General features: G+C 35.1%; 1 protein-coding gene across 3 annotated transcripts in view; it reads right to left on the reverse strand.

Moving 5' to 3' along the window:
- Positions 1–14,718, reverse strand: part of Atad5 (ATPase family AAA domain containing 5) — a 67,240-nt gene that overhangs the window by 46,237 nt on the left and 6,285 nt on the right. For all 3 annotated transcript variants that reach the window (XM_040269147.2, XM_021728070.3, XM_078042493.1), the window contains 5 exons: positions 9,843–11,764; positions 8,416–8,524; positions 3,605–3,769; positions 1,399–1,522; positions 186–267 (listed from right to left, as the gene is read on the reverse strand). In XM_040269147.2, the coding sequence (XP_040125081.2) occupies positions 186–267; positions 1,399–1,522; positions 3,605–3,769; positions 8,416–8,524; positions 9,843–11,764 (2,402 nt within the window). The remainder of the gene's footprint in view (positions 1–185; positions 268–1,398; positions 1,523–3,604; positions 3,770–8,415; positions 8,525–9,842; positions 11,765–14,718) is intronic.

Consider the following 14,718-nt stretch of genomic DNA (forward strand, 5'->3'; position numbering starts at 1 on the left):
GCCTCCCAAGCAGCTAGGATTACACACATGTGCTACTGCCGGACTCCGCTCTAGTGTCATCTTTTAAAATGGACTTAGTAAAGCTCCAAATGATAATATGCATGCTTTCTCACCAAAATAAATGAATAAATACAAAATGTATTCCATAAAATATTTTGGTATTTTAAAACTTACATTGGACTTACCTGCTCTCTTCCAAACCAACGTCAGGATCAGCTGTTTTTGGAACCTTTCTGGCAATAAATAAAGGGGCAACTTTCATTTTTCCTTAAAAAAAAAAAAAATAACTTCAGTCAGTATCAATGCTTACAATCTCCACTTACTTTCTGCTACTTTCAAAATTATATCTTTTTAGAATTCTAAAAATTAAAAAACAAATTCCCCCTGGTACTGAGGGGTGCTCTACCACTGAGGTGCATCCTAAACCCTTGTTATTTTTTAGTGAGACAGGGTCTCACTAAATTGCCCAGGCTGGCCTCAAACATGTGATCCTCCTTCGTCAACCTTCCAAGTAGCTGGGATTATAGGTGTGTGTCACCACGTCCGGTTAATTATAAAATTTCTATATAATGATCTATTCCTTCAACATGGCAATATAGGAATCTCCTTGGAAGCTTTTATTTGTAACTAAAGATTCCCACAACCTACCTCTAGAGATTCTTGTTCAATATAAATAGGAAAAGATCTTAAAGCATTAATAAAAGTTTTGATTTAACCAGATAATTTTTAAAAAATATTTTTACTTGTTGATGGACACAGTACCTTCATTTTATTTATTTATTTTTTATGTGGTGCTGAGGTTCCTCACACATATTAGGCAAGTGCTGTTCCACTGAGTTACAACCCCAGCCCTTAACCAGATAATTTTGATCAGTTAAGTTTGAGAAACACTAACTTAAATAAATAAATATAATAGAGATGCAGTAAGTTAAAATATACGCACAGACAAACTTAAAATTGTGAACAAAGCTGGGCACAGTGGCGCACACTTGTAATCCCAGCTGCTTGGGGAAGCTGAGGCAGAATAGTGAGTTCAAAGTTAGCCTCAGCAACTCAGAGAGGCCCTAAGCAACTCAGCCAGATCCTGTCTTTAACACACACACAAAAAAGAAAAAAAAAAAAAAAACTGGGGATGTGGCTCAGTGATTGAGTGCCCCTGGGTTCAATCCCTGGTATCAAACAAACAAACACAAAAAAAAAAGTGAAAAAAAAATATATGACTATTTTCCCTCTGAAAGACTCTTCACTATATCAAAATTTTGCTTATTAAAAAGGAAATAATAATATAATTAAAATTATCCATTTTACAAAAGAGACTAAATTTCCATCGTGAGTACAGTCAGAATGATCTCCCCAAAGGTTCTACTATTCATTATAAATGGTATTAAATCTGATTACCAGGTACATTTTTAGGAGACTTGTCAAGCTTTTTTCCTAGCACATCGTTCAAACACTGAAGTTTCTTCTGATTTTTCTCTGATGTCTTTAAAGAAGTAGGACTTGAATCTATTATTATAACATCCTAAGATAAAATAAGGAAAAAAAATTAAATACAGTATTTCTCCTTACAGGGATTCCAGTGGATGCCTAAAATCTCAGATAGTTCAAACCCTACATATCCTAGGTTTCTTTTTTATACATACTTATCACATACTGTTGCTGTTATTTTTGAAGCTTGAGATATGAGAGCAAAGCTAGAATGAATTTCTTTTTACTTCTTCATAATTTTCAGATAAAAAAATTCCTTCTTATTTTTACCTTTTCACTTAAAATAAAAGCTTGGTTCTTTTTTGACATATTCAATTGCTAGCCTTCCTACTCTTGCACTTTGGGGACATTATTAAATAAAATAAGGGTACTTGAACACAAGCACTACAATACTGCTTCAGATGATCTGATAACTGAAATGACTACTAAATGATTAATGGGCAAGTGGTATGCAGAACATGGATATACTGATCTGCACTGTCCTAGATCAGACAGAGTGGAACAGCACAAAACTTCATTAAGCCACTCAGACCTTAATTGCTTATTTCTGGAATTTTTTATTTATTATTTCCAGACCATGATTGATCATAGGCAACTGAAATCGTTGAAAGCAAACACAGGTAAGGGAACTATTATAAATCATACAACCAATGTCATTAAAATATACAAAAGGTTATAGTGATAGAAACCATAGATCTGGCAATTAAATTAGCAGCTCCATGTATCTCCTACCGGACATTATTTGATTGAAAAGAAAAAACATGATAGAATGATAGGAGTATATGTTTACATCATACAACTTTATATGATAGGAAATAGTAGTTTTAATATGACCATGGGACTTCATTTTAAAAGAAGACACTTTTTCCAAAAAAGAAGGATCAATATGGCCAAGCTATAAAAATTCTAGCCATATCCTTTTTAGAACTATACATCCTAGAAATTAATATGAAGTTTGTTATTTTCCTGTGGTCAGCATATATTTATTGAACACCTACTATATGTGAGTTAATATAGGAGGCTCTGGGAATACACAGACAAATAATACTCAATTGTCTGCTTTAAATGTTACAAAAAGCATTAGAAGAGAGAGAACTAGTACATGAGTAGATAGTTTAGCTCTAACTTAGGGTGTTGAGGGCAGTATCTGCTAAAGTACAAAAACCCATGAAAATAAAATACATATAGGAAAGGAAGCTATTTGACTCAAAAGCATCAGCACAGCTTTCAAGGAAAGGTGGTAGAATTTACATAGTATTATTTATAATAGCCAGAAAGAAACAACCCAAATGTCCACCAAATGGTGAATGAGTAAATAAAATATAGTATAAACACGGGGAAATTATTTGGCAATAAAAAGGAACACTTAGGCTACAACATGGATGAATTTTTCTAACATATACTAATGAAAGAATCTGAACAAAAAGGACCACATGTTATATGATATTGTTTTCATGAAATGTTTTCAAAAGGCAAGTTCATAGAAATAGAAAGCAGATTAGTATTGGCAAGGGCGGGGGAATGGGAGGATTAGGAATTGACAGCAAAGAGAGACTGGATGTCTTTTAAGGGTAATAAAAGTGCTCTAAAATTGATTATTATGAATGTATAACTGTGAATATACTATAAGCCACTGAATTACACACTTTAAATGGTGAATTATATGGTATGTGAATTAATCTCAATAAGCTTTATTTTAAAAAAAAGAGAAGATAGTGTCACTTCAGCATAATCTTTAAGGCTGAGCAAGAAATCTCAGGTAGAAAAGAATACTTGGAATATGTATCTCAAGATGAGAAAAACACAAGGAAATCAGTGAAAATTGTACTACTTGAGGAAGAAATGAATAATTTAGTGTGACTGGAGTAAAGAACTGTTTCGAAAAACGGGAAGAGCTGGTTCAGGTTTGAAAGATTTTCAGTTGACTTGAGAAAGATTCAGGTTGTATTTTGTAAGCAAAAGAAAGCCAAAGGCTTCTAAAGCAAAACTGAAAAGGATATTCTGTCTTCCACTTCAAGGCTTTCATATAATGCTACCTATGACCTTATAAAGTTTCTTTCTCTCACTCCAAGCAAAATAGGACAGAATTAATACTATAGATATTTATAGTACTTACTTCTGTTTTTGGTGGTTTCTCTCCTTCAGGAAGTCTCTGATGTCTAGAGGAACGCCTTAAAGGTATCACTGTTTCTTCAGTAGCCTTTGACCTACAGATGTGTAAAGCTTTTGCTTTTTCGATCAATTGTTTTGCTTTTGATATATTTTTTTGAGTTTTGCTTGCCTAGACAAAAATTTGAAATATTAATTTAGCCATGGCAAATATTTTATATTTAATAATAGAGAAAAGTATATAATAATAGGAAAATATAATTGTAAATCAAATAACCAAGAAAGAAATGGTTATCACATCTTACTAGGAACCTTAAAATGAAATGTATGTAGTTATGATTAGTTTACTTTTCCTATTTGAAATTATCTTGATAAATATTTACTTGTAGGCAAAACACCTAGAAGCATGTCTGTAATATAGATTAGGATTGATGGTTATTTTCTCATCATCTTCATGGCAATATATTCCTTTATTTTAGTCACCAAAATCAGGTAAAATAGTTTCCAAATACAAATAGTCACTCAGTCTACTGTATGCAAAGCTCTGAATTGGATACCAAAAAAAGAAAAAAACATAGTACATGAACAGGACCTCTAGAAACTTTTATATGGCAGGGAAGAAAGTAAAAACATACTGGCAATAACATAGTATATGCTATTGTGTGTATGTATATATCTTATATATACATAGAAAACAAGAAACACAGAAAGACAGACTGGGAGAATGATACATACTAGATACACAAAAAAAATAAGCCATAGGAGTTTAAGAGTAGAGAGTATTTTAGGCTGGATCCTTTGGAGTGAGGCTGAAAAGGTATTATGACATGTAAAATGATACTAGCCAAGAATAACATCTGTCTTTCAAACTTGGCTCTGCCATTGATGTATAATGTGACCTTGTACATTCAAATATTATCTTCCAGAGAATGTGCTTCTCCATTCCGAATTCCTTGAATCTTTACATTGGAATTAAAAACATATACAAGCCAGGCACAGTGATGCACATCTGTAATCCCAGCAACTTGAAGGATTGAGGCAGGAAGACTACAAGTTCAAGACTAACTTCAGCAATTTAGCAAGATCTTAATCATTTAGCCAGACCCTGTTTCAAAATAAAAATAAAAAGTGGGTGGGGGACAGGAGTGGAAGGTGCATGCCTATTATCCCAGCGGCTCAGGAGGCTGAGACAAGATGATATTGAGTTCAAAGCCAACCCCACAATTTAGCGAGGCCCTAAACAATTCAGTGAGCTCCTGTCTCAAAAAATAAAAAGAGATGGGGATATGGCTCAGTGGTTAAGCAACCCTGGGTTTAATTCCCAGTACCCAAAACAAGCAAACCCTATATATAGCAAAATGCCAAAGAGTTTACTTTATGTGATTCCTTTAAAAAGAATATATCTAGGGCCAGGGATATAGCTCACTTGGTAGAGTGCTTGCCTCACATGCACAAGGTCCTGGATTCAATCTCCAGCCCCCCCTGCCCCCCCCAATATATCTAATCACAGAAGAATAAAGTTTAAGGAAAGAGGCTGGGGTTGTGGCTCAGCGGTAGAGTATTTGCCTAGCTTGTGTGAGGCCCTGGGTTCAATCCTCAGCACCACATAAAAATAAATAAATAAACAAAGATATTTTTTTTAAAAAGTTTAAGGAAAATTTAACTATTAGTATTATCTAGATGGATAAACACCAAGCTTTTAGTGCTCTTAGGAAAACCAGTTTACTATTTTTTTCATAGAAACATGATACATTTCTCCCAGAAAATTATTAAGATTTTTCTCCTAAAGCTAGGACACAAACAGTAATAAGGCTTCTGAGAAAAATCACAGTCCTCTGTTAAGAGGTTCATTGACAGACTATGAAATAAAATAATTGATCCAGACCCAATTTGGACACATTCATTTTTAAGATCTGTCTTGCTGGATTTACTGAATCCCAATTCTAAGAAATACATAGGACAAACCAACACACAGTACTTCCAAAATTAAAGTTGGAAGTTTTCCTTTAGAATTAAATAAAAAAGAACATGATGTATGCAATAAACTTGACTTCAGACTTTTAACCGTTAGCTGTGGTACAATCAGCTGGCATCTAGAGTGCTTTCCAACAGGGTAAGGATCATCTAACTACTTACAGTTATTATAGCATCATTGGGCTGATAATTTTGTTGTGGAGAGCTGTGCTATGCATTTATTATAGAATGTTTAGCAGCAATCCTGGTCTCTCTCTCTAAGAAACCATTTGCACTCCCACTCCTCTAGTGATGCCAACCAAAAATGTGCACAGACATTGCTAAATATCAATCGTAGGGAGGAAAAAAGTCACTTCCCTTGAAAAACAATTCCTCCAAAGAAATAGGTAGGAGATATATATAGGGGTGTGTGTGTGTGTGTGTATGCATGTGCACGTGCACACACACACATACACACACACCCCACATATGAACAGTATAGTTGCTTCTGCAAAAAAGCTGCTTGTCCCCACTATGGGAGAACTGGATTGTCTTCAGAGTGAATCGATGTGTGCATGTTCCAGAAAAGCCACCAAGTGATTCTGATATAATCCTTGAGTCAAAACTACTACTGCTAGGAGCTGAGGCTACAGCTCAGTGGCACAGTGGTTGCCTTAGCACATGTGAGGCTCTGGGTTTAATCCTTAGCACCACATAATAATAAATAAAGACACTTTGTCCATCTACAAGTACACAATATAAAAAGAAGAATCTTTTAAAAACTGCTACAAAAGCTTGCTATCTCTTGGTTTTATTTAACAACTGTCATTTTTGATTGCTTATCACATTGTAGGCATTGTGCTTAGTACTCACATTATTAATCTCATAAAGTAAATATTATTTTTTTTAAATATTTTTTGTCCTCTGCTGCTTCTTTTTTATTTATTTATTAATATTTATTTTTTAGTTTTTGGCAGACACAAAATCTCCGTTTGTATGTGGTACTGAGGATTGAACCCGGGCCGCACGCATGCCAGGCGAGTGCGCTACCGCTTGAGCCACATCCCCAGCCCCAAAAGTAAACATTATTTAACCTTATAGTATAGATGAAGAAACTTGTTAGTTCATGAAATGAGGAAACTCCAGCACCACACACACACACACACACACACACACACACAAAATCTAAGCACAGAAGAATAAAGTTTAAGGAAAATTTAACTATTAGTATAAAGGCATTTATACTAATAGGTATACAATCCAATTCTCTCATAGTGGGGACCAACAAGCAGCTTTATTCTGCAGAAGCAACTAAACTGTTTGTGTGTGTGTGTGTGTGTGTGTGTGTGTGTGTGTGTGTGTGTGTTTATCTCCTACCTATTTCTTTAGAGGAATTGTTTTTCAAGGGAGGTGATTTTTCTCCTCTCTCCAATTGATATTTAGCAACATTTGTGGACATTTTTGGTTGTCATCACTAGAGGAGTAGGAGTGCAACTGGTTTCTTAGAGGTAGAGACCAGGGTTGCTGCTAAATATCCTATAATAAATGCATAGCATAGCTCTCCACAACAAAATTATCCAGCCCAAATATCTAGGTTGAGGAACCATGTTTCAAAAAATCTAAATTAGGGCTGGGGATGTGGTTCAAGCGGTAGCGCTCTCGCCTGGCATGCATGCGGCCCGGGTTCGATCCTCAGCACCACATACAAAGATGTTGTGTCCACCAAAAACTAAAAAATAAATATTAAAATTCTCTCTCTCTAAAAAAAAAATAATTTAATTATAGATATAAAATAGAAATACAGTTATGACCTATAGGTATGATTTAATGCATCCTATGTAGAAATCCTAACCTTCAGTGTGATAATATTAGGAGGTAGGGCCTTTGAGAGGTAATTTGGTTATAAGGATAAAGCCCTCTCTTGGCTTGCTCTCTGCCATTTGAGGAAGATGGCAGCGCGTTACACATAAGGTACTAGGTCTCTGCTAGGACCTTGACATCCCAGTTCCCAGAACTGTGAGAAATAAATTTCTGTTGGTTAAGCCCCAAAGTATATGTAATTTTGTGGCAACAGCACAAACGTAGATATGCAACCACAGGGAAAATAATTGGAATGTAAGTCAATAAGAAAGTATTTTCTAAGGAAATTAAACTTTCTTTCTCAACTGCTTTCATCTCACAATAAGAGTTTTTAATATCTTAAAGCATTATCTAGAGGAATGGGATAATAGTGAAAAATAATACAAGGTCATAATTAACCAATGTATGAAATATGAATCTTTTGGCTTATTATCTCCACAGTACTTAGTACCATGGGTTTTTTGCTTTTTTTTTTTTATTTTATTTATTTATTTATTTATTTATTTTTTTAATGAAACACTAGCCACTCAGTCAATGATACAGCTATCATTATCTTTTTTTTTTTTTTTAAAGAGAGAGTGAGAGAGGAGAGAGAGAGTGAGAGAGAGAATTTTTAACATTTATTTTTTAGTTCTCAGCAGACACAACATCTTTGTTGGTATGTGGTGCTGAGGATCGAACCCGGGCCGCACGCATGCCAGGCGAGCGCGCTACCGCTTGAGCCACATCCCCAGCCCATTGCTTTTTTTTTTAAAAGAAAATAAGAGCCAAGTGTGGTGGTTCATAGCTGTAAACCCAGCAACTCAGGAGGCTGATGCAAATTCAAGGCCTGCCTGAACAATCTATCTCAAAATAAAATTAAAAGGATTGGGAATAGATAGCACAGTGGCAGAGCACCTACCCATGGATTCAAACCCCAGTACCACAAAATTATAAATAAATAAGTATAAATAGAACATAAAAAGGAAATAGTTATCATTTATAGGACTCCAATATTTTAATTACCTTTCTATTTTGAGAAGTAAAATCTCCACCAGTTGCCTCTGATTTCTTAGACTTTTTATTATATTTTTTCTTAGATTTTTTTGGAGTACTAATTCTGGTAAATTTCATTCTGAAAAAAAGATGAAGTATTTAAAAACTCTCTTCATGACTATAATGTGTAAAATTCTCAGTTAAATATAGGAATAAACCAAGTAACACTCCAATTTCTGGACTTAATTATAATAAGACAGAAGGAAAAAAAAACAATTCTTAACAATTTGATTCAAAAGTAGTCAAACTTGCTGGGTATGGTGACACACACATGTAATCCAGTAACAGGGGAGGCTGAGACAGGAGGATTGCAAGTTCAAGATGAGTCTCAGTAACTTAGCGAGGACCTAAGCAACTTAGGAAGACCATGTCTCAAAAAAATAAAAAGGGTTGAGGATAAAGCTCAGTGGTAAAGCAGTCCTGGATTCAATCCCAGGTACCTAACAACCATAATCATAATAAAAATCATAATCATAATTTTTGGGGGGGAAGCCAAAATTTACTATTTGTTAATTCCTTTAGAAATAATAAGCCTTAGGCCAGGTATGGTGGTGCTCTCCCTTATTTCTAGTGATTCAGGAGGCTAAGGCAGGAGGATCACAAGTTCAAAGCCAGCCTCAACAACTTAGCAAGGCCCTAAGCAACTTATTGAGATCCTGTCTCAAAATAAAAAGGGCTGAGACTGTAGCTCAATGGTAAAGCACTCTTGGGTACCAAAAAAATAAAAAATTATCCTCTAGGATTATTCTTAAATTTATCCAGAAGCAGCATGCAAGTATATACTTCTTCACAAATGTGTTCGTTTATTCAAGAAGTTAATACTCCATGATTTATTTTTAATCTCATTTGCTAAATGAACAGAAGACACATTTTAAACATAGTTTTTCAGGGATTATCAACTATGACAATTAAGAGTTTAAAACTCATCTAAAATACATCTAGAACTTTTCTGAAATTATGTCTGATTATAAATTATATGTGAGAAACAAAAAGCATTTTGAAATCCTTTTCGCCTTCTTACAAATTAGCTGTGTTCTAGAAAAAATAATGCTCTAATACAGGAAAGGAGAGGGAATGGGAATGGGAAAGAGAGTAAAATGAATTAGATATAAATTTTCTATGTTCATATATGAATACACAATCAGTGTAACTCCACAGTCATGTACAACCACAAAAATGGGAAGTTATACTCCATATATGCATGATACATCAAAATACATTCTACCGTCATGTATAACTAAAAAGAAATATATATATATCTGTCCATATCTCCCTAGGGGATGACAGGTCAAAGGAAAAAAGAAAGAAAAAAGAATGCCCTCCAACATATGTAGTATTTTCATTCCCAAATAATGCATGCAGAATATTAGAACTTTGGAATAAAAACAAAACTTTACCTAATAGGGCTCTCTGAATCAGAGGGTACTGTTAGTAATTCTGCTGTGTATAGACTATGCTTTTCTGATACACTGGCTGTTTTGGGAGTAGAAAACTTTACTGGACTATTGTCTTGTACATCTTCATAATCAGGACCTCTAATGGTAGTAGGTGTGCTGCTATTTCTTATAGATCGTCTGGATGATTTAGGTGTGGAAACATTTACCAATCTGTCTTCAGGTTCAGCTTTAGGATATATAATCTTTTCTTTAATCGATGTGCTGGTTTTTCTTGATGATTTATTCTTGTCACACAGAGAAGAAATCATTAGAGGGTCATCATTTGCTATACCTTCACAAACAAGATTTTCACTGTTAAGTAATGTAGTGCTTTTGAAAATTTCTGATTTCTTGTGTCTCAAACTCATCCTAAGTCTATTCTGATTTTGTTTACTTCTTAAGGAAAGAATTGTTTCTTTCTTTTGATTATTTTCTTTTTGGTTTTCACCTGTAGTAGCCCCAGTATCTAATGTTTCCTTATTCTTTTTCTTTAGCATTTTACTTTTCTCCATAGGAAAACTACTTCTTCTATCAGCATGTGACTGTGAACTACCATTTGAAACCATTTGAATACTAGGATTTTCCATGATTTTCTTAGAATTATTATCTCGTCCTTCTTCATTTAAATATTTTTCATTGAGGTCTTTCTGCTTATCTGAAGACTTTTTGACACCATTTTTAATTGCATCTGATGTTGGCTGCCTAAATGCTTTCATAAACTGCTGCCTTTCTTCTAGGGTACACTTTGGTTTCACAGCTTCAGAATTTCCAGCTTCCAACACAGCCAATTCTAATTCTTCCTCCTGTATAACAACATTAGATTTTCTTTTCTGAATTGTCTGTTCATTCTCAGGATCAGAAAGACTATTTTCCATCTCAAATTTCTTTTGTTTCAAGAAAATTGGGGGTATTTTCTTTGTCCTTTTTGGAGGAATGGGGTGAACTTGTGCAAGGACAGTAACTGTCTTAAAGCGCATCAGCTGAGATATCTCACAGTTTTCTGATTCACTTATATAACCACTTGTGCCTATTTCCTCAACAGTTTCAGAAGGTAAACAAATTGACATTGTTGAGTCTGGTATCTGTTCCACTTTATTTTCCTTGTGACTTTTTAAAAATTCTTCATATGAGACAGTTATCGTACAATCATTTAAATGGGCTGTTTCAGTAACATGATCACTAGAGTTTGCATCATTTGTAGTACTCTCAATTTCATTAGTTAGGGAAGATACTATCTCTTTGCTGTCGTTATCACTATTTTGAAGCAGATTTAGTTCTTCTGCCAAGGGTAAACTTTCAGATAGATCTATTACATCTCTGTATTTCCTTTTTCCTAACCTTTTACAATCACCTTTTCTCATCCTTTGTTTAGGATTCACTTTCTTAGAATTTTTCTTGAAAGTCATAGCATTTGACTGTCTTTCAACATCATGAATACTTTCTACAAGAACCTCCACATGTTTATTGTAAAGTAAAACAGAAGCACTATTTTCCACAAAATCATTATTTAAACTACAGTCTTCTTTGCTATCATCACTATTAATTTCAATTGGAGATTCATTCTCAGTTTTTATATTATTTAGCTGTTGAGATAAATTAACCCTCTTTACTTTCTTCTTAAATACTGTATTTGAGAATGTGTCCAAAGGTTTTTTACAATCTTTGTTATTGTCAACAGGCAATGGTGCAGATGACTTTATCTTACACTCTTTCACTGAGTGTGTCTTCTCATTTGTGGGTGAAGTCTTTCTAAAATAATCCATAATATTACTAGATTTTGGTGGAGAGAAAACTCTGTCTCCAGTCTTCCCTATCGGTGATAAATATTTTGTAATTGTTTTACAGGAAGATCGGTCATCATCTTTTCGTCGCTTCTTGCATGGCTAGCAATTTAAAACAACAAAGAAGTATTTATTTAAAGCAAAATAAAACAAAGTGTAACTTTTAAACATGTCTCTAACATTTTAAGAAACTGAAGCCAGGTGTGGTAGTACATGCCCTGTCACCCCAGCAAATGGGAAGGCTGAGGCAGTTGAATTGCAAGGTCAAGGTCAGGCTCAACAACTTAGTGAGGCCCTATACAACACAGCAAGACACTGTCTCAAAATAAAAAACAAAAAGGACTGGAGATGTAGCTCAGTGATGCAGCACCCTGGGTTCAATCCCAAGTACCAAAAAAAAAAAAAAAAAAAAAAAAGAAAAAGAAAAGAAAAGAAAAGAAAAAGAAAGAAATTGGATTAATGGGTTTGGTAGCATAGGCCTACAATCCCAGCCTATAACCCCAGCTAAACAGGATGATGAAACAGGAGGATTGCAAATTCAAGGCCAGCCTGGACAATTTTGCAAGACCCTGCTTTAACAATTAAAAACAAAAACAAAAACAAAGGCTGGACATGGTGGTACATGCCTGGAATCCCAGATACTCAGGAGACTTGAGATAGAAGGAGGCTGAGACAGAAGGATCACAAATTATAGGCCAATCTTAGAAACTTAGTGAGATCCCACCCCAAAATAAAACCAGGTACAGTGATATTTGCTTGTAATCCCAGCTATTCAAGAGGCTGAGGCAGAGGGATTGTAAATTTGAGGGCAGCCTCCGCAACTGAGCAAGACATTGTCTCAAAGTAAAAAATAAAAAAGGATGGAGATGTAGCTCAGTGGTAAAGTGACCCTCAATTAATACCAATAACACAAAAAACAATAATAATAAAATTAAATTTAAAAAGGGACCACACACTTGTAATCCCAACAACTCAAGAGACTTAGGCAGGAAGAATGCAAGTTCAAGACCAGCCTCAGCAACTTAGTGAGGCCCTAAGTAGCTTAGTGAGATCCTGCCTCAAAAATAAAAAATAAAATGGGCTAGGAATGTAGCTTAGTGGTAAAGTGCCTCTGGGTTCAACTGCTAGTCCCCTCCAACACCTCCCCAAAAAAGGATGGGAGTAGGGAAAGAGGTGTAATCCAGTAGTAGAACACCCGGGTTCAATTCCAAGTACTAAAAGATAAAGGAAAAATAAAATAAAATTGGACCAAAACTGAGTGTGGTGGCACATGGCTATAATCCTGGCTACTCAGGAGGCTGAGGAAGGAGGATCAAAAATTAGAGGCCAATCTAGGCAATTTAGCAAGACCCTGTCTCAACACAAAAAGGGCTAGAGAGGTAGCTCAGTGGTATATAGCCCTGAGTTTAATCCTTAATACCATAAAAGTAAAGGAGAAATTGGATTGTGCATGGGGGGGCTCCTTTAGATGCAAAATATGATATATTAGAAAGAAATAAGCTTTATTCATTTATTTATTTATTTTTGGTAAATAAATGAACCCAGGACATGCAATCACTGAGCCACATTCTCAACTCTTCATATTTTAATTAGAGATAGGATCTCTCCCTAAGAGGCTTAGGGCCTCACTAAATTGCTAAGTCTGGTTCCAAACTCACAATCTTCTTGCCTAGGCCTCCAAGCCACTGGGTTTACAGATATGTACCACTCTGCTTTAAAGTTAAAAATACATTCAAATCTCAGTGTCATGTCAATTTGCAGGCGCTCGCATACACACACACACACACACACACACACACACACACAAACACATCATACTTCAATAAAAAGTTTATATTGAAACAAAACCAAGGCTACTATACTTATGAAAAAATTATTAATGTTTCTTGGTCTCTGTTTATAACCTTTGATTACCAATAACCACCTTACAGAATTTGTAATAGGTATATAAAAATATGTGAAGTTTGACACATGGTAGGGACCACACAGTTATCAATTGCATTCCCTTTTATTTTTTTAGTTAAAAATAAACATATGGGCTAGGGATGTAGCTTAGTGTAGAACACTTGCTTAGTACACGTAAGACTCTAGGTCTAATCCCCAGCACTGCAAAAAATAAAAATTAAATAAACACATTATCTTACTTCTGCTAAGATGCAGATACTTAGTAAATAAGCCCAGAATCCCAAAATTTACTAAATCAAGTAGAAATTACATTGAAAGATCACCAAAAGAACACTTGCCACAATTCAGTTTTTTTAATGTTAAATTTTTTAAGTTGTAGATGAACACAATACCTTTATTTTATTTATTTAAATATTTTTATGTGGTACTAAGGATCGAACCCAGTGGCAAGTGCTCTACCACTGAGTTACAACCCCAGCCCAATTCCAGTGTTTTGATACTAAAACAGTTACTGCCTACTTCCTGCACTAGCTATTACTCTCATGGTATCAAGGTGATTAAGCTAAGGATAGTCATATTTTTGTCAGTCATACATTAGTCATTTGTGGTCAGCAACAATGAACGCACCCAAGGAAGTTGAGCCAAGGTTATAATGAGCCCAGGTGTGGCTGAAGAAGATCCAGAGAGGCACTAGCTGTTGTGAGGAAAGCATAAAGCTCAAAATGAAAGTCATGAATCAGATGATACTATCAAGGAAATTTAATTTTTCGTGTGTAAACCCAGGATCCCACACATGTTAGGCCACTGAGCTACATCCCCAGCCCTTTTAAATTTTTATTTTAAGGCAGAGTCTTGTTAAATTACCCAGGCTGTCCTTGAACCTACTATCCTCTTGCTGAGGCTAAGGAGGTAGGATTACAAGTAGCTGGGATTACAAGTACGACCCCATCTGGTCCAGTAAATATTGATCCTTTCTGCTTCTGGGAGTTGATTAAATTTTCTGGTTATGATATTGAAAATTAAGGTTGGGCATGTGGTATCACATGCCTGTGATACTAGCTACTTCAAAAGCTGAGACAGGAGGATCACAAGTTTGAGGTTAGCCTGACAATTTAGTGAGACATTGTCTCAAAAAATAAAAAGGAGTAGGG

The sequence above is a fragment of the Ictidomys tridecemlineatus genome, chromosome 3 (assembly GCF_052094955.1).
Source record: "Ictidomys tridecemlineatus isolate mIctTri1 chromosome 3, mIctTri1.hap1, whole genome shotgun sequence".
Classification (NCBI taxonomy): domain Eukaryota; kingdom Metazoa; phylum Chordata; class Mammalia; order Rodentia; family Sciuridae; genus Ictidomys; species Ictidomys tridecemlineatus.